The following is an 18475-nucleotide window of genomic DNA, read 5'->3' on the forward strand; positions in this document are numbered from 1 at the left end:
GGGCAGTGGAGGCCCAGTCTCTGGGTTCATTTAAGAAAGAGTTGGGTAGAGCTCTCAAGGATAGTGGAATCAAGGGTTATGGAGATAAGGCAGGAACAGGATACTGATTAAGGATGATCAGCCATGATCATAATGAATGGTGGTGCAGGCTCGAAGGGCAGAATGGCCTACTCCTGCACCTATTGTCTATTGGGGCCTTTGGTGCTTAAAGTGTACATTAATGATCAAATGGGTCTCAATATTGTACAATGAACTAATGGTTTAGGCTCGGATAGCTTCAGTGTGGGTAGGGACTGTTGTCAGGGATGTCTTCTCTCACCATTATTATTCACGCTAATTATTGAACCACTAGCAGAAGCTATACGGGTTGATTCTAATACAATGGCTCAGAGGGTTGGTTTGGGTAAACATAAAATTACCCTTTACGTAGACAACGTTCTCCATTTTCTAAGTAATCCTTTGATATCCGTGCCCCGCTTGATCCAAGTAATCAATTTATTTAGAGCGTTCTCAAGTTACAAAATCAATTTCACAAAATCGGAGGCCATGCGTTGGGTGGCTTTGCTAGTATGTCCAATTTATCGGACGGGTCTTGCTTTCCCTTTCGGTGGTCTCTGGAGGGTTTTTGATATTTAGGTATTTTTATCACCCCAGTATTTGGTCAGCTGTATAAAGCCAATTTTGGGCACCTATTAGAGAGGATAAGGCAGGACCTTCAACATTGGGGGGATCTCCTGATATCGTGGCTACGTAGAATAGCTCTAATTAAAATGAATATTTTGCCTCGTCTCTTATACCCTATGAGAATGCTCCCTGTGATGTTGCCGAGGCCGGCATTGTGTAAACTATACAGTTGGCTTGGTTCTTTCATTTGGAATCATAGACAGCCCCTTATTAAATTAAAGAAGCTGCAGCTTCCACAAGCAAGGAGAGGACTGGATTTTCCAGACTTTAGGAAGTACCAACTGAGTTCTCTATTAAGCTACGTAGCCGACTGGGTCTCGTGTGACCCGCAATCAATCTGGCTGGACATCGAGGCTTCTCAAGCAAAGTGTCCCCTCATTAATCTCTTATTTTTAGATAAGGTGAAAGTTATTATCGACCATTGTAAAATCCCTATTGTATTAAATACAATTAAAGCTTGGAAGATAATGTGGCAAGACAAGGGTAATTCACAAAAAAACTCTCCTTATACTCCTATAGTGGGAGAATGGGATTTTCAACCAGGGCACACAGACACTACATTTAAAACTTGGAGGTCCAGGGGTATTTCTTGCTGAGGGGATCTGTTCGATGGGGAGCTTATGATGTCTTTTGAACAGCTGCACCAGAAATTTGGACTGCCTATGGAGACCTTTTTCGGTATTTCCAAATTCGAGATTATATCCAGAAGAAGACCACATTATTAGATAGCTCTTATAAATCGGATAGGGAAAGAAGAGTGTTATGGCCAATGGGTCCACTGTCGGTCAGTACTCTTTATCACTCATTATAGAACAAAGTATTGAAAGAAATGGAACAATTGTTTAAAACATGGAATCAGGAATTGGGGTTGGAAATCCCTTCAGAAATGTGGGATGGCATCTGGGCAAATGCCAGAAAGATCTCCATTTGTAATAGAACCCAAGCTATTCAATTAAAGATACTCTGTAGGACTCTAACAGCACTGGAACGACTGGCAGAATTTAGGGCAGGAGCATCTCCAATGTGCCCTAAATGTAAAATAGAAGTGGACACTCTCACACACTGCTTATGGACATGTCATAAGATCCGCAAATACTGGATCAGAGGAGCAAATGCTCTGACAGAAATCTTGGGAGCAGAAATTGGAGTAGATCCAGTATCTCTTCCTGGGCTTTTCCTGCCTGGATATGCACAGGAGGAAATTATTTTCCATTTCTCCTTTTGTGCAAGGAAAAATATCTTAGTAAACTGGGTAGCTGAGGGCCCTCCAGGACTTTCGAATTGGCACAGGTTAATCATGGAATGTATTCCCCTTGACTTCCTTACAAATATGGTGCACCAAAAAACTGAATTATTCTATAAAATATGACAGCCCTTCCTGAACTATATACAGATATTTCGGCCATATCGTCAAGAGCTTTTATCTAGTTGTAGTAGTGGTTCTGGCTGGTCCGGGGGCCCCCAGGGGGAGGAATCCCATATGAATACGGGTTTTATTATGACTTGATGTTAATTCATTCTGAGCATGTACCTCATTATTTAATTACTATGTTTTTTTTCAGTAATGTAAGATATTTTATTATATGCTTTGGTTTTGGTTATTATTTATTTAATATTTAATTGTATATTAGTGTTTTTATTTGTTTGTGTTATTTTGTAAGTTTGTAAAAAAATGTTTAAAAAATTTCCTTTTTCTTCAATAAAAATATCTATATATAAAAAAAGGCACTAACTTGACTAGTGTAGGCACTGAATGCAAGGGCAGGGAAATGATAATAGAGTTGTATGAGATGTTATTTAGGCAACAGCTGGAGGAGTGTAAAGAAGGGCTTTTGCCCAACACATTGATTTTTCCTGATCCTCGAATGCTGCCTGACCTGCTGTAATTTTCCAGCACCACTCTAATCTTGACTCTTATCTCCAGCATGTACAGTACCCATTTCTGCCTAGTTGGAGGTGTGTGCGCAGTTCTGGTTGCCACACTGCAGAAATGATGAGATTGCACAAGAGAGGGTGCAAGAAGAGATTCACCAAGATGTGTGCTAGAACAATTCAGCTATGAATACAAACTAGTTAAGCTGCAGTCATTTTCCATAGAGCAGAGTAGGTTGTGGGGGTTGGGGTTCAGACCAAGGTATACAAAGTTATGAAGGGCATAGATAGGATTGATTGGAAGAAACCTTTCCTCTTTGTGGAGGAAGCAATAACTGGGGAGGGAATGGGGTGCCATGAGATCTCATGGGGCCCACAGTCAATGTTAAGAGCTTCTAGGGCAACTAGATACCACTGTGCTAAGCCTCTGCAGGTTCTGTCCTGCTGCTGAGTTAGGACATACCATTGAGATGGTATTAGATTTATTGCTGCTTTGATTTTTGTTTGAACTGGAAAGTAGAACATTACAGTGAGTTTGTAAGTTCTAAATGAAGCACCCCAACATCCAAAAAGGCAGGGATGCTGTGAGCATCAAGTAGGCACAGAGTAAGTGAGCACTAAGGGAGCAGGCAAAGAGCCCACCCTGCTCCAATCCCCGTTTACAAAGTAGCCTGGCAGCAGCATCACAATGTAAGATGTCAAAATGCTCCAAAGCATTTGGAGTTGAGAACTGTAGCTTAAATGATTTGGAGATGTGCCGTAATGATATGAGGCTGGTGTGTGTCGAATGCCAATGTCCATGGATATGGTGGCCACTGCCCGTGGATCATACCACGAGGTGCTAGGGACTGCTGGTCAAGATGGAGAAATGGAGGAGCAAACTACAACCTGGAGTCAAAGTCAGGAATTGTCAGAATCTGGTTCTTCATCAAGTGGGAGAATAGTAAGGTGAATATGAATAAGGTGAGAATAGGTAATAATGAGCCGTTAATGCATGCAAATAAGTCTCTTATTGCTCTCTAGCAAGATTCTCATCATGCCATTCAAACGTTGGGTGCAAAGTCATATTTTCTTCACAATGTCAAGAATCTCATTCTCCAATCTCACCATTTTTCCCAACTGACACACCACTGCCCATGTTCAGGCGCTGAGAAAGTTTACCCTGGTTGTAATTTCATTTACAAGTTTGATGAGGAGCTGCCATGTTGGACTGGGGTGGACAAAGTTAAAAATCACACAACACCAGGTTATAGTCCAATAGGTTTATTTGGAAGTATTAGCTTTCAGAGCGCTGCTCCTTTGTCAAGTAGCTAGGAGGGCAGGATTATATGACACAGAATTTATGTTTGTTCAATATATCATATCAGTTGCATGACACTATGATGTTGTGCTATAAATTCTATGTCTTATGATCCTGCCCCACTAGCTACCTGACGAATGAGCAGCGCTCCAAAAGCTAGTACTTCCAAATAAACCTGTTGGGCTATAATCTGATGTTGTGTGATTTTTAAATTTATAAGTTTGACAGTTTTGGTGCCTGAATGTATCGGGGTTATTTTTGCATGCATTTTTCATGAAAGAATACAGCATTGGATTAGAGCTGACAGTTCACATTTCAATGTATTTAAACAAAAAGAAAATTGTTCAGTTGTGTAGCCAGTAGGTACCTAATTGGCACAAAGGCAGAAAGGATAGTCAGTGAGTTTCAATGTCTATGGGTAGTAAAGAGTGAAGACCGGTCTTTTTAGAAGACTGGTCAGAAAATTGTTGAAAGCTGAGTTTATGGATGACTCATATGTTTGTTCTGAAAGTGTTTAGAATTTAGTAGGAAGAAAGCTCCAGAAACTAGTTACAATCATGCCAGTTGAGCAAGGAATTTTAGCATGGAGCGAAGGTTACTGTTCACGGACGTTTGAATATCTGTAAGGTTGTTATTGAGTTAAAAGTATTGCATCTTTCTTTTGGATATTTGGAATAAGATTGTTTCAAACAATTTGTGTAAAGTGTAACATAGTTTATGGTTTTCTTTTGATTAAAAAACTTCTTTATTCTTTGGTTAAAAGTACCTTAGCAACCTCTTTGTGAATATGTTCAATAACTGACCTCTGGAGTAATTGAAAAGAAAAATAAAACTCATCGTCTATAGTTTCACTCTGTGATCTGACTTTTCCTGTATCATTATCAGCTTGGATCATACCATTTGGTGAAGACAGCTGCAAAGTACTCATTTATCCTATCAATTATGCCCACTGCCTCTGTGCATAAATCCCCTTTAAGCTCAAATCAACCCCAATCTTCATAGAGGAGATATGTATTTTATGTATTTTCTGTTGTTTAGACTCTTTTTATATTTTCTGTTTGTTTTTCTCACTTCCTATATTCAGTCTGGTTCCCACTTGTATTACCATCTTTCGCTGCCTCACCTTACTCTCCACCTAAAGTACAAACAAAATGCTTCAGATGCTGGAAATCTAAAATAAAAATACAAAATGCTGGAAAAACTCAGCAGGTCTTGCAGCATCAAGTCCAAAGACACTTCTTTAGAACTTCAGAATAGTTACAGAACAGAACTGGACTTGAAATATTAGCTCTGCTTCTCTCCACAATGCTCCCAGCTGAATTTCTCCAGCTTTTGCTTTTATTACTCTCCATCTCTTTTGGCATCCAGAGAACTCTGGCTTTATTACCTTGCCTTTTTGTGGGAATGTACTTTGGTACATGCAGATTGGATTATTTTCCATCTATTAACTTTAATGGATGTTAATTTATATAGTTAGCCCTTTTATCTTTGCATTCCCTGATTGAGAGCTCCTCAACACTTATCCCAAGAGAAGAAATACCAGACACTTGGACGATAATTTTCAAAATTCTCTGTACTTCAAGGCAGTGACAGACAGCTCAGGCTCCAGAAGAATCTTTACAAAGTTTTATGTGGTAATTAACTCAACACACTAACGTAAGTTTCCTTATGTTACATTATTCTGCATCATGTATCTTTTCTGGACTATATTGAGGTTTGGATAATGACAAGCTGCACATGCTTTCCTATTACAGGCCTTAATATAATTTTGATTACAATGGGTCTAAGTAACTTTCATCTTAATAGTTACCTCATTGTTAACATAATGCATTCCAGTCTATAGTTTAATCATCACAGCCACTCTGATTAGAGGGTGTAATGTAGGCATTATCAATGAATCAAACAAAAAGCAATGCATTTACAGGAAATGACAGTAAACTTATGCAAAATTACCATAAACAAGTGAAATAAACAGATCGCTCTTAAACCACCTAAATGATCAAACTATGGTTTTTAAAATGTCTTTATTTACAAAATGCATGTGTCACTGGCGAGGCCAACATTTAATGACCATCCTTAATTGTCCTTAAGGAGGTGATGGGGAGCCACCCTCTTAAACACTGTAGTCCATTTTTGTATATTTGAATATATTCCCAAAACACCCCTCTTGAATACAAGATATCCAACCAAATAAAGTTCTATTAATTTATCAAGTCCATTCCCTAAAGCTAACTGGTTTAACTGATATTAAGTGTGTCACTCACAGAGATGATGTGTCCTTTAAGGCCATGGGCAGAGTCGGCACATTCGATAACTGCACTCAGCTGAGGGTAACCAACTCCTGTTTTAATCCGAGTCGTGCACACAGAACCTAGAAAGATTTTAAAATAGTTTACACCAACAAATAATAAAAACATGCCTTTATGTCTTTTAATGATAGTTCCATGAATTCGCAAAATAATTGATAATTTGTTGTCACTGATGTTGAATGGAAAATGATGGGGGCCAATTGCGCATAAGATCCCTACAATGACAAGTAAACGTAGGCCAATTAATTATTTTTGTCATTCTGGTTGAGGGAAGACATTGAGAATTATCCACACATGCTGTGTGTACTGCAATGGGCTTTTCAAATCTATTTCAGTTGGCAAGAGGGCTTTGATTTACAAAAGGTACACTTTCGGGGGCAGGGGGTGGGTGATTAGATTAGATTACCTACAGCGTGGAAACAGGCCCTTTGGCCCAACAAGTCCATACCAACCCTCCGAACAGCAACACACCCAGACTCATTCCCTTACATTTACCCCTTCACCTAACACTACGGGCAATTTAGCATGGCCAATTCGCCTAACCTGCACATTTTTGGACAGTGGGAGAAAACCGGAGCACCCAGAGGAAAATCACGCAGACATGGGGAGAACGTGCAAATTCCACGCAGACAGGTGCCTAAGGCGAGAATTGAACCCAGATCTCTGGCGCTGTAAGGCAGCAGTGCTAACCACTGTGCCACCATGCCGCCCATTAAGGGTGATAAGGGAAGTTTATATTTCTAGTCCTGGAGTGTGGCTTGACCTTGCAACTGTCTTGATTTCTCAAAAGAAAGTACTCCAAAGAAAAAAGCTGAATTTGACAGGAGTCAGTGAATCACAATATTGGAGTATTATTCAAGCATAAAGAGCAGGACAGTATAACTAGAATGCCCTCAGCACAAAGGGAAGCCAAAACGGCTCTCTGCAAGAACAACTCAGTTTGTCCTACCTGTCTAGCCTTTCCCGATAGCCTACACCTGAGAATGTTTTCACTTCAAGTACATACCTAATTTCTTTTAAAAGGCACGAATCTCCAACTCCTCTAATCTATCCACATAACTGAAGTTTTTTTAATCTGGAACCATTCTTGTAAATCATTTTTGCAATCTCTCAAAATCAGCCCTGACCCTCCATACTACATACTATTACTTCTTACCGAAGACTTTTGGATTCTCTGTTATGACACCTGCCAGTCTCTTCTCAAACCCTCTCTTCAGCTCTCTCAACAAAGTTACAGGGAAATGAGAGACACGTGCACCACTTGTACAGTAGTGATAATGGGGGGGGGGGGGGTGTTAATATCCCATATTTTTAAAAAGTTAATTGTATAAAGATAAGTTACATGAAAGACTTTGTGACTTCACCACACGAAGGAGTGGTACTCTGAAAGCTTGTGATTTCAAACAAACCTGTTGGACTACAATTTGGGGTTGTGTGACTTCCGACATTATCCGAAAGAAAGTCTCAACCACATATTTAAATTCATTCTGCTAATAAATGTCTATGTCTCCACCCACTGTTGCCAATAGATCTGGTGTTCTGACTTCAGATTATCCAATTAACAATATTACAACACAAAGAGCAAATAAAAAATACATACATAAATGTGATTGAATTATCTGGATTTGAGTGCCTGATGGTCAGGGCTCAGGGACTATATTTGTCTCTAGCTGTGAAGGTTAAACACCACCAAAGGATTAGTGATCAAGCTGGTCTATGCAGCTCTGTCTGTACAACACTTAATACATTGACACAAAAATGCACACAAAAGCACTTTAAGTGACTTTTATAGAAAATGTTGTACAATGTTGTACAACTTTATACAATGTTGTACATGTTTCAAACTTGCTTCATGTTGCTGGTCCAGACTACTGACCAGATACTGTACTAATCAAGGTTATGTCATTCGTCAAAGAATGTCAAAAAATAAAAATAAAAAAACCCCGCATTTTTCAGTGAATGCTTACAAATGGAATGTTGCTGAACAAAGAGACCTTGGAGTGCAGGTTCATAGTTCCTTATAAAAGGAGTCACAGGTAGACAGGAATAGTGAAGGAGGAGTTTGGTATTCTTTCCTTTATTGGTCAGTGCATTGAATATAGAAGTTGGGAGGTTATGTTGCACCTGTACAGGACATTGGTTAGGTCACTTCTGGAATACTGTGTGCAATTCTGGTCTCCTTGCTATAGGAAGGATGTTGTGAAACTTGAAAGGGTTCAGAAATTTTGATAGGAATTCGCTTCACTAGGAGGTCGCCGCTGATGATGTTACCTAGCCAGGTAATGAAACGTCTGCATATCAAACCTACAGCTCAGCGAGCAAACCTACACCCTAAATTTTGATAAGAACATTGCCAGGGTTGGAGGGTTTCAGCTATAGGGAGAGGCTACATAGGCTGGGGCTATCTTCTCTAGAACGTCAGAGGCTGAGGAGTGACCTTAAAAAGGTTTATAAAATCATGAGGGGCATGGATAGGGTGAATAGCCAGGTCTTCCCCCAGGGTGGCAAAGTCCAAAACTAGAGGGCATAGGTTTAGGGTGAGAGGGGAAGATTTAAAAGGGACCTAGGAGCAACTTTTCCAGTGTTAAGTCTATAGAATGAGTTCCCAGAGGAAGTGATGGAGGCTGGTAAAACTGCAACATTTAAAGGGCATCTCGATGGGTATATGAATAGAAAGGATTGAGGGCGATATGGGCCAAATGTTAGCAAATGGGGACGAGGTCAGTTGAGGATATCTGGTTGGCAAGGACGAGTTGGACCGAAGGGTCTGTTTCCATGCTGTATGACTACGACTCTAAATGGAAACCGGCCCAAGTAACACTTCACAGTATTTTATTCCCTCATTACCTATTACTTTATTCATTTACCTGGTCCGATGCCCACTTTGATGATATCAGCTCCTGATAAAATAAGCTCTTCCACCATCTCCCCGGTCACCACATTACCAGCCTTTAGTTTCAAAAGACAAAAATGACCAAACAAATGAAATAAGGACACAAAAGTAGAAAAGCAGCCATATTATATTTAAAAAGCACGTCTTTGTGTGCAAAGAAAATGACTGTCAGCAAAATTACACAAGGAAAATCTATCAGAAAATGGTAAGCTGATTCACCACTTAACTCATCAACCATTGACAGTTGAACCATCATTTTATTTTAACAGCCATCAGAACCTTAACATGTAGGGGGTCTAATCTATCAGCTGAACTCCCACACTGCCTCTTCTCATGATGGCCTGTTGAATCACATGTCAATCAGGCAATGGCATAGCCACTAAGAGACCATCCCCTGGAATGTAGATCCCATGTGTGGAAGCCCCACCTCGTGAGCCAAAGGCAGTAGTTTTTTCTGCTCAGCCACAGTAATGCAGAGATTTTGACTGCTGCTGGAAGGTCAACCCTCCCTCCAGTTTTCCATGATTATTGAGGACTCAAGTCTTAAGTGCATAATTGAAATTTGGGGATGGTTGGGAAAGAAGACAAATTGAGTGTAAGCAAGGGCAGGAAGGCCAGTCTCTTGCTCAGACACTGATTGCTGCCCCCAGCCTAATAACATGCCCTCATTATCTACTCATTTAAACAAAGCCCATAAATAACTCATCAGGAGCATTTCATAACCGCTCCCGCCTTTGTTTGGGGCAGCACAGTGGCTCAATGGTTTGTACTGCTGCGTCAGAGTGACAGGGACCTGGTTCAATTTCAACCTCGAGCAACTGTCTGTGTGCAGTTTGCACATTCTCCCCGTGTCTGCATGGTTTTCCACTGGGTGCTCTGGTTTTCTCCCACTATACAGAGATGTGCAGGTTAGGTGGCCATACTAAATTACCCATAGTGTTCAGGGATATGTAGGCTAGGTGCGTTAGTTAAGGGAAGTCTAGAGTAATTGGTGTAGGGGAATGGGTCTGAGAACACTTCAGAGTGTCAGTGTGGACTTGTTGGATCAAATGGCCTGTTTCTGTACTATAGGGATTCTAATTGTAACTCAATTATCCACAAGATACTCTGATCCATGTTCTCACTGGAGGTGATGACTGGCAAAATTCTCCAACACTTTGGTTTATTTCTGATCCCCAGCTTCTGCAGTGCTTTGTTTCTGTTATAATTATAGCTGGTTAGCTTTCTTTACTTTTGCCATATGACCTTGTTGATAAATGCCTTGTTAATCCTCATTATCTGGAAATATGTGCTACAGTTTCAGAAATATCAAACTGAATAACATGACCTGTACCAGGTCAGCGGTCTTGAATTTCATCAATCCTTCAGTGCAGTCTACCCGCCTTCCTTTTGGCAACCACTGTCGACCACAAAGGATTTTCCAGCTTTTCAACTTGACTGAATTGGAAATGTGTTGGGGAAGACAACGGAATCACATTCACGCATGCAATGTTGGATCACCCAGTGACTGTCTACCACAATAATTTAATACGCGAGAAGATGTTTCACCAGTTGTTTTGTGTAGATGTGATACTCACCATAATTGTGTGTTTCGGAAACTTAGCACGGACAGTTTTAACTGATTCGACAAAGTACTCTGAGTAACCATTTGCAACATCCAGACAGATGAATTTGATGGCTGGGATTGTTTCCACAATTGTGTAAAGCTTGTCCAAGTCTTTCTGACCAGTGCCTGAGCTAACAGCTACATGCTGAAGGACAGAAAGAAAGAGAATGAATGATTCATCTGGCTGCTGCTTAAAACTGCTGCACTCAAAGTTAAAAGGGCATTGTGATTATCCTAACAAATTCACAGGTGGCCTGGAATTCTTTCCATTGGAAATGCATTTCAAGAATTTAGGTTTCAAGGTCAGCAGGCTTCAAATATTTTTCTGTTCCTTTTCAATCTTTTCGGGTCTCACTGACCTCCATATCAAGTACTAATTACGCAAACCCAGCTGATAGGAACAATTTGTGTCAAAAGACACATTTGTAACGTTTATGGTCATGTGTCGCTCAGGCATTAGAAAGCAGAAATGTAAGGTCCAACTATAATCTGGAGTAGGTTCTGACATGAAACTGAACCTCAATACTCACAAGAGCAAGTCTGGCTTTCCATTCCATCCACTCTGAGGACTAAGATTACGTTTTAGCAGCATTCATCCCCTACTGAGGGGAGAATTATCTTCCCTTTAACCCCCACCCAAACCCAAATCATCAAAAGAGTGCAAGTGAAATTTACAAAGCACCCTACTAAGGACTTAACTCAAAACACAAATAGCAGAGCACAGCAGAGCAGATAGAGTTTGATCAGAGTACAAATTTTCTCAAAAAAAAGTTTTTAAATACCTCAAGACATTCTGGATGCGATGCTGCAAACTTCTCCCAATCTTCTAGAGTGTAATGTTTATGAATGGCAGTAAACATCGCAAACTACAAAATAAACCAGGATAGTGTTTCAGAAAATGGATTGTACACAAATCAAGAGAAATCAGTGGATCTAGTATTCTGGAAAAACAAATGGTGCCTCCAATGTATACAGCACTGGGATCACTGCCTTGCTATTATTGAGCCATTTTCACTGACGTAAGTTGTTTCAACACTCAGGTGTGCGAGATTGACAACCCTTGACATCAAGGCTGCATTTGACCAGGTTTGGCATCAAGGAGAGCTGATAAATTGGCATCAATGGAAATCCGGGGTTTGGGGTGTGGGCAGGGCGGAGGCTTACTGTCCTGTGGTTAGAGTCATACCTGATACGTAGAAGATGGTGATGATTGTTAGAGGTCAGTCATCTCAGCTCCAGGACATCTCTGGAGTTGTTCCTCAGGGTATTGTCCTCGGCCTGACCATCTTCAGCTGCTTCATCAATGACATTCCATCCATCATAAGACCAGAAGTGGGAATGTTCGCTGATGATTGCACAATGTTCAGCACCATTCACAACTCATCAGGCACTGAAGCAGTCAATGTCAAAATGCAATGAAATCTGGACAATATCCAGGCTTGGGCTGACAAGAGGCAAATAACATTCGTGCTACACTGAAGTCAAGCTATGACAATAAAAGATTATCTAACCACCGCCCCTTTATATTCAATGGTGTTACCATCACTGAATCTGCTACTGTCATTAGGTTATTATTGACCAGAAACTCAACTAAACTCACCACATAAATGCCGTGCCTATAACAGCAGGTCAGAGGCTAGGAATACTGTGGTATGTAACATAGAAAAGTACAGCACAGAACAGGCCCTTCAGCCCACGATGTTGTGCCAAGGATTATTCCTAATCTAAAAAATAACCTAAACTACACATCCCTCAATTCAGGCTATCCATGTGCCTGTCCAGCAGTTGCTTAAATGTCCCCAGAGACTCTGCTTCCACCACCACTGCTGGCAACGCATTCCAAACACTCACAACTCTCTGCGTAAAGAACCTACCTCTGACATCTCCTCTATACCTTCCTCCTAAAAACTATGACCCCTCATGCCAGTCAGTCCTGCCCTGGGGAAGAGTCTCTGGCTATTGACTCTATCCATGCCTCACATTACCTTGTATACCTCGATTAGGTCACCTTTCTTCCTCCTTCTCTCCAGAAAGTCTAAGCTTAGTCAACCTCTCTTCATAAGAGAAGCCCTCCAGTCTGGGTAGCATCCTGGTAAGGACTGCAGACGCTGGAGATCAGAGCTGAAAATGTGTTGCTGGAAAAGCGCAGCAGGTCAGGCATCCTGGTAAACCTTCTTTGCATCCTCTCCAAAGCCTCCGTATCTTTCCTATAATAGGGCGATCAACTGGACACAATATTCCAAGTGTGGTCTCACCAGGGACTTGTAGAGCTGCAGCAAAACCTCGCAGCTCTTAAACTCGATCCCTCGTTAATGAAAGTCAAAACACCATATGCTTTCTTAACAACCCTATCCACTTGGGTGGCAACTTTGAGGGATCTATGTACTTGAACACCAAGGTCCCTCTGTTCCTCCACACTGCCAAGAATTCATCATCCACCCTTTCTAAGCCACGCATTATCTTGTAAGTTTCTATTAGATTTCCCCTCAACCTTCTAAACTCTAATGAATGCAATCCAGGGATCCTCAGCCATTCATCGTATGTCTGGCCTACTATTCCGGGGATCATCACTGTGAATCTCCACTGGACATGTTCCAGTGCTAGTATATCCTTCCTGAGGTGTGGAGCCCAGAATTGGACACAGTATTCTAAGTGGGCGCTAACTATAGAGCTTTATAAAGTCTCAGTAGCATATTGCTGCTTTTACATTCCAACCCTCAGAGATAAATGATAACATTACATTTGCTTTCTTAACCACAGACTCAACCTGCAAGTCAACCTTTAGAAAATCCTGGACTAGCACTCCCAGATCCCTTTGTACTTTGGCTTTATGAATTTTCTCATCGTTTAAAAAATAGTCCATGCCTCAATTCTTTTTTCCCCAAAGTGCAAGACTTCACATTTGCTCTCATTGAATTTCATCAGCCATTTCTTGGACCATTCTCGCAAACTGTCTAAATCTTTCTGCAGCCTTCCCACCTCCTCAGAACTACCTGCCTGTCCACCTAACTTCGTATCATCGGCGAATTTCGCCAGAATGCCCCCAGTCCCTTCATCCAGATCATTAATATATGAAGTGAACAGCTGCGGTCCCAACACTGAACCCTGCGGGTCACCACTTGTCACTAGCTGCCATTTCAAAGAAGAATCGTTTATCCCAACTTCCTCAATCCATACCAGTAGCTCACCTCAAACACCATACTCAGCAGCCTCCCAATAGGCACCTTATCAAAGGCCTTTTGGAAATCTAGGTAGATAACATTCACTGGGTTTCCCTGGTCTAACCTACTTGTTACGTCTTCAAAGAATTCTAACAGGTTTGTCAGGCACTACCTCCCCTTATTAAATCCATGCTGACTTGTTCTAATCCGACCTTGCACTTCCAAGAATTTAAAAATCTCATCCTTAACGATGGATTCTAGGATTTTACCTACAACCAAGGTTAGACTAATCAACCTATAATTTTCCATCTTTTGTCTTGATCCTTTCTTGAATAAAGGGGTTACAACTGCGATTTCCCAATCATCTGGGAATTTCCCAGACTCCAGTGATTTTTGGAATAAAATACAAAGATCAAGCCAGTTATTACAGCCTCATTCCATAGAAGTAAAGCAAGCACGTGAAGGATTGCAATCAAAAATAAACATTTTGAAAATATTTTTGAAGGAATGCTGTGAATTATGAAAGACTGTGCTTACATGCTTTCTTCAATATTAAAGGAGCTCAGAAATGGACTGAGGAGAGCCAGGAGGGGACATGAAAAAGGCTTGCGAGGAAGGCATTTTACTCATAAGTGAGGAATAAGAGAACGTTCAGGAAGAAGGTAGAGCCGGTCAGGGATAGCGTAGGGAACTTGTGCATGGAGTCAGAGCACATCGGGGAAACCCTAAATGAGTTTTTAACTTCACAAAAGAAAGGGACCTTGTTGTGAATGAGAACTTTGAGGAGCTGGGAAACAGGCTTGAACAGATCAAGATTGATGAAGTTGAAGTTGATGTGCTAGAGATTTTGGCAAACATTAAGATTGATAAGTCTCCACGACCAGACCAGATTTATCCTAGGTTGCTCCGGGAAGCAAGAAAGGAGGTTGCTGAGCTGCTGGCGAAGATCTTTGCTTCCTCATTCTCCACGGGAGTCATACTGGAGGACTGGAGGGAAGCAAATGTTGTTCCTCTTTTCAAGAGGGGGAATAGGGAAATCCCTGGCAATTACAGGCCAGTCAGTCTTACGTCCGTGGTCAGCAAGGTTTTGGAAAGAATTCTGAGGGATAGGATTTATGACTATTTGGAAAAGCATAGAGTGATTAAAGGCAGTCAGCATAGCTTTGTGAGGGGCAGATCATGCCCCACAATTCTTATTGAGTTCTTTAAGGAGGTGACAAGACAGGTCGATGAAGGTCGAGCAGTGGATGTAGTGTATGGACTTCAGCAAGGCATTTGATAAGGTTCCCCATGGTAGGCTCATTCATAAAGTCAGGAGGTATGGGATACAGGGAGATTTACCTATCTGAATTCAGAATTGGTTGGCTGACAGAAGGCAGTGTGTGGTTGTAGATGGAAAGCATTCTGCCTGGAGGTCAGTGGTGAGTGGAGTCCCGCAGGGCTCTGTTCTTGGGCCTCTGCTCTTTGTATTTTTTATAAATAACTTGGATGAGGAGGTTGAGGGGTGGATTAGTAAATTTGTCGATGACACAAAGGTTGGAGGTGCCGTTAATAGTATCGAGGGCTATTGCAGGCTGCAACGCGACATAGACAGGATGCAGAGCTGGGCTGAGAAATAGCAGATGGAGTTCAACCTGTTAAATGCGAAGTGTTGCATTTTGGAAGGTTGAACTTGAATGCTGAATATAGGATTAAAGACAGGATTCTTGGCAGTGTGGAGGAACAGAGGGATCTTGGTGTTCAAGTACATAGATCCCTCAAAGTTGCCACCCAAGTGCATAAGGTTGTTAAGAAAGCATATGGTGTTTTGGCTTTCATTAACGGGGGATCGAGTTTAAGAGCCGCGAGGTCTTGCTGCAGCTCTACAAGTTCCTGGTGAGACCACACTTGGAATATTGTGTCCAGTTCTGATCGCCCTATTATAGAAAAGATACAGAGGCTTTGGAGAGGATGCAAAGAAGGTTTACCAGGATTCTGCCTGGACTGGAGGGCCTGTCTTACAAAGAGAGGTTGGCTAAGCTCGGACTTTTCTCTCTGGAGAGGAGGAGGAAGAGGGGTGACCTGATCAAGGTATACAAGGTAATGAGAGGCGTGGATAGAGTGAATAGCCAGAGACTTTTCCCCAGGGCAGGACTGACTGCCACGTGGGGTCATAGTTTTAAGATATTAGGAGGAAGGTATAGCGGAGATGTCAGAGGTAGGTTCTTTACGCAGAGAGTTGTGAATGCATGGAATGCGTTGCCAGCGGTGGTGGTGGAAGCAATCATTAGGGACATTTAAGCAACTGCTGGACATACACATGGATAGCAGTGAATTGAGGGGGGCATAGGTTAGGTTATTTTATTTTAGATTAGGAATAATCCTTGGCACAACTTCATGGGCCGAAGGGCCTGTTCTGTGGTGTACTTTTCTATGTTCTATGTTCTAATGCATAATATTCAGCACTGAAAAGTTGGAATCAGCTGCAGTGTAATACCTTCTACACGATATAGATTATTCTAGTCTAGTATAGTATGAGAATCAAAGTCTCTGGTATTCTAATGAGGTTAAAAATCACAACACCACGTTATAGTCCAACAGGTTTAATTGGACTATAACCTGGTGTTGTGTGATTTTTAACTTTGTACACCCCAGTCCAACACTGGCATCTCCAAATCATTCAAATGAGGGCAGGGTAGGTGCTGGTGGTGATTATAATTAGTTCCTAATCAGCTGATTGTGTCTGCAAGGAGCATGTAATTAATGTTATATTAAATTATGTTTTCATACTATTTATGGTGAAGGGCCTGGGTGTTGTGAATGAAGGACATTGAGGAGATGATTAACTAGGATTACATGGGTTATAAAAACGCAGAACCAGACCAATTCACACTAACTAGTTCATGTGTCACTCCAGCTTCCTCATGATTCTCATAGAAACATAGAAAATAGGAGGAATGGCCATTCAGCCCATTGTCCCTGCTTTATTATTCAACATGATTATGGTTGATCCTTTATCTCTACATTAACGCCACATTCCTGCTTCCTCTCCTATTCCTTGTTGCCTTTAATTTCTAGAAATATATTTATTTCTTCCTTAACCATATTCAGTGACATGCTGCCACAGCCTTCTATTGTTGAGATTGCCACAAATTCAACATCCTTTGGGAGAAGAAATCTTACCTCACCTTGGTCAGTAAAGGCCTATCCGATATCCCGAGACCATGACCCTTCATTCTGCAACCACCTCCAAACACCTCACACAAGTCAGGTGTTCTAGTGTGTCCAGCCTTGACTGAATTCTATGTTTCAGTGAAATCCTCTCTCATTCTTCAAAACACCAGTGAATACAAGACCAGTTAACTTAATCTCCTCATATAACAAACCTCAAAGTGTGGTGCCAGAAAAACACAGCCGGTCAGGCAGCATCCGAGGAGCAGGAGTGTCAAAGTTTCAAGCATAAGTTCTTCATCAGGATTCTCATCACATTTTGACTCTGATCTCCAGCATCTGCAGTCCTCACTTTCTCCTCATATAACAAACCTGTCACCCAAGAGTCACCCAAGGCTCTCTTCCAATAAATTTAATATTGTTGATTTTCTATTCCCTTCTCTCAAATATTTATCTATTTTCTCCTTAAACACATCAAAACTATTCACTTTAACCACTTCCTGTGGTGGTAAATTCTACATTCTCATCACTCTTGCACAAAGAACTTGCTCTGAACTCATTTTTAGATTTTTTGGTGACTATCTTATATTGATAACCTCCAGTTATGCTCTTCCCCACAAACAGAAACATCTGCTCTCTACATCTACTTTATCAAAATATTCATACTTTTAAAGACTTCTAATGCACAGCCACCTTTGTTTTTCAACAGTAAAGAGATCCAGCCTCTCAATTCTTTCCCAATATGTCAACACAGATATTACTGGTATCATTCCTGTAAATCTTTTATTCTTTTCTTTTTTTTCTTGTTGGAGATTAACATTAGCTGGCATTCATGTGGTATGTGATATGCACATAACCAGTTATTTTTCAACTCAAGCCTGGATATTGCCCAAGTCTTGCTGTAGCTTGATATGAGTTGCTTCATTATTGGAGTAATTGCAAATAGAGATCATCATTGTGCAATCATCAGTAAACACCCCTGGCCAGCCAACTGGCAGGAGCTGGAGGCCAAAGTCTCGGCTCGCCTAGGCCGCTGGACAGGACTGCTCCGAGTGCTATCTTACAGGAGTCGAGTGCTGGTCATAAACCAGCTGGTGGCCGCCATGCTGTGGTACCAGCTGGTCACTTTGGTCCCTCCTCCTGGCTTTGTCGCTGTCATCCAGAGAACGTTGGTCGATTTCTTCTGGGACAAAAAGATGCACTGGGTCGCCGCGCAGGCTCTGAGTCTCCCTATTGAGGAGGGCGGTCAGTCGCTGGTGTGCGCCCGCACCCAGGCCGCGACGTTCCGCCTTCAGACCTTGCAGCGATACCTTTACGTCGAGCCTCCTCCTAGATGGTGCGCCCTGGCGACGTATTTTTTCCGCCAGGTGCGTAACCTCAACTACGACACGCAGCTCCTGTTCGTCGACCGTGACGGTTTGCAGGTCGCCCTCAAAACGCTGCCTGTCTTGTACCAGGACCTGATCACTGTCTGGAACATGGTCGAACCGCGTCGCGCCT

At 41.7% G+C, this 18475-nt stretch overlaps 1 protein-coding gene across 1 annotated transcript in view; it reads right to left on the bottom strand.

Moving 5' to 3' along the window:
* The window catches only part of LOC122564340 (GMP reductase 1), a 112030-nt gene that overhangs the window by 45798 nt on the left and 47757 nt on the right, over positions 1–18475 (bottom strand). The window contains exons 3-6 of the mRNA XM_043719073.1: positions 11447–11530; positions 10636–10809; positions 9033–9114; positions 6121–6227 (exon numbers count right to left, since the gene is read on the bottom strand). Of these exons, the coding sequence (XP_043575008.1) occupies positions 6121–6227; positions 9033–9114; positions 10636–10809; positions 11447–11530 (447 nt within the window). The remainder of the gene's footprint in view (positions 1–6120; positions 6228–9032; positions 9115–10635; positions 10810–11446; positions 11531–18475) is intronic.

This window comes from Chiloscyllium plagiosum, chromosome 29 (assembly GCF_004010195.1).
Source record: "Chiloscyllium plagiosum isolate BGI_BamShark_2017 chromosome 29, ASM401019v2, whole genome shotgun sequence".
Lineage (NCBI taxonomy): Eukaryota > Metazoa > Chordata > Chondrichthyes > Orectolobiformes > Hemiscylliidae > Chiloscyllium > Chiloscyllium plagiosum.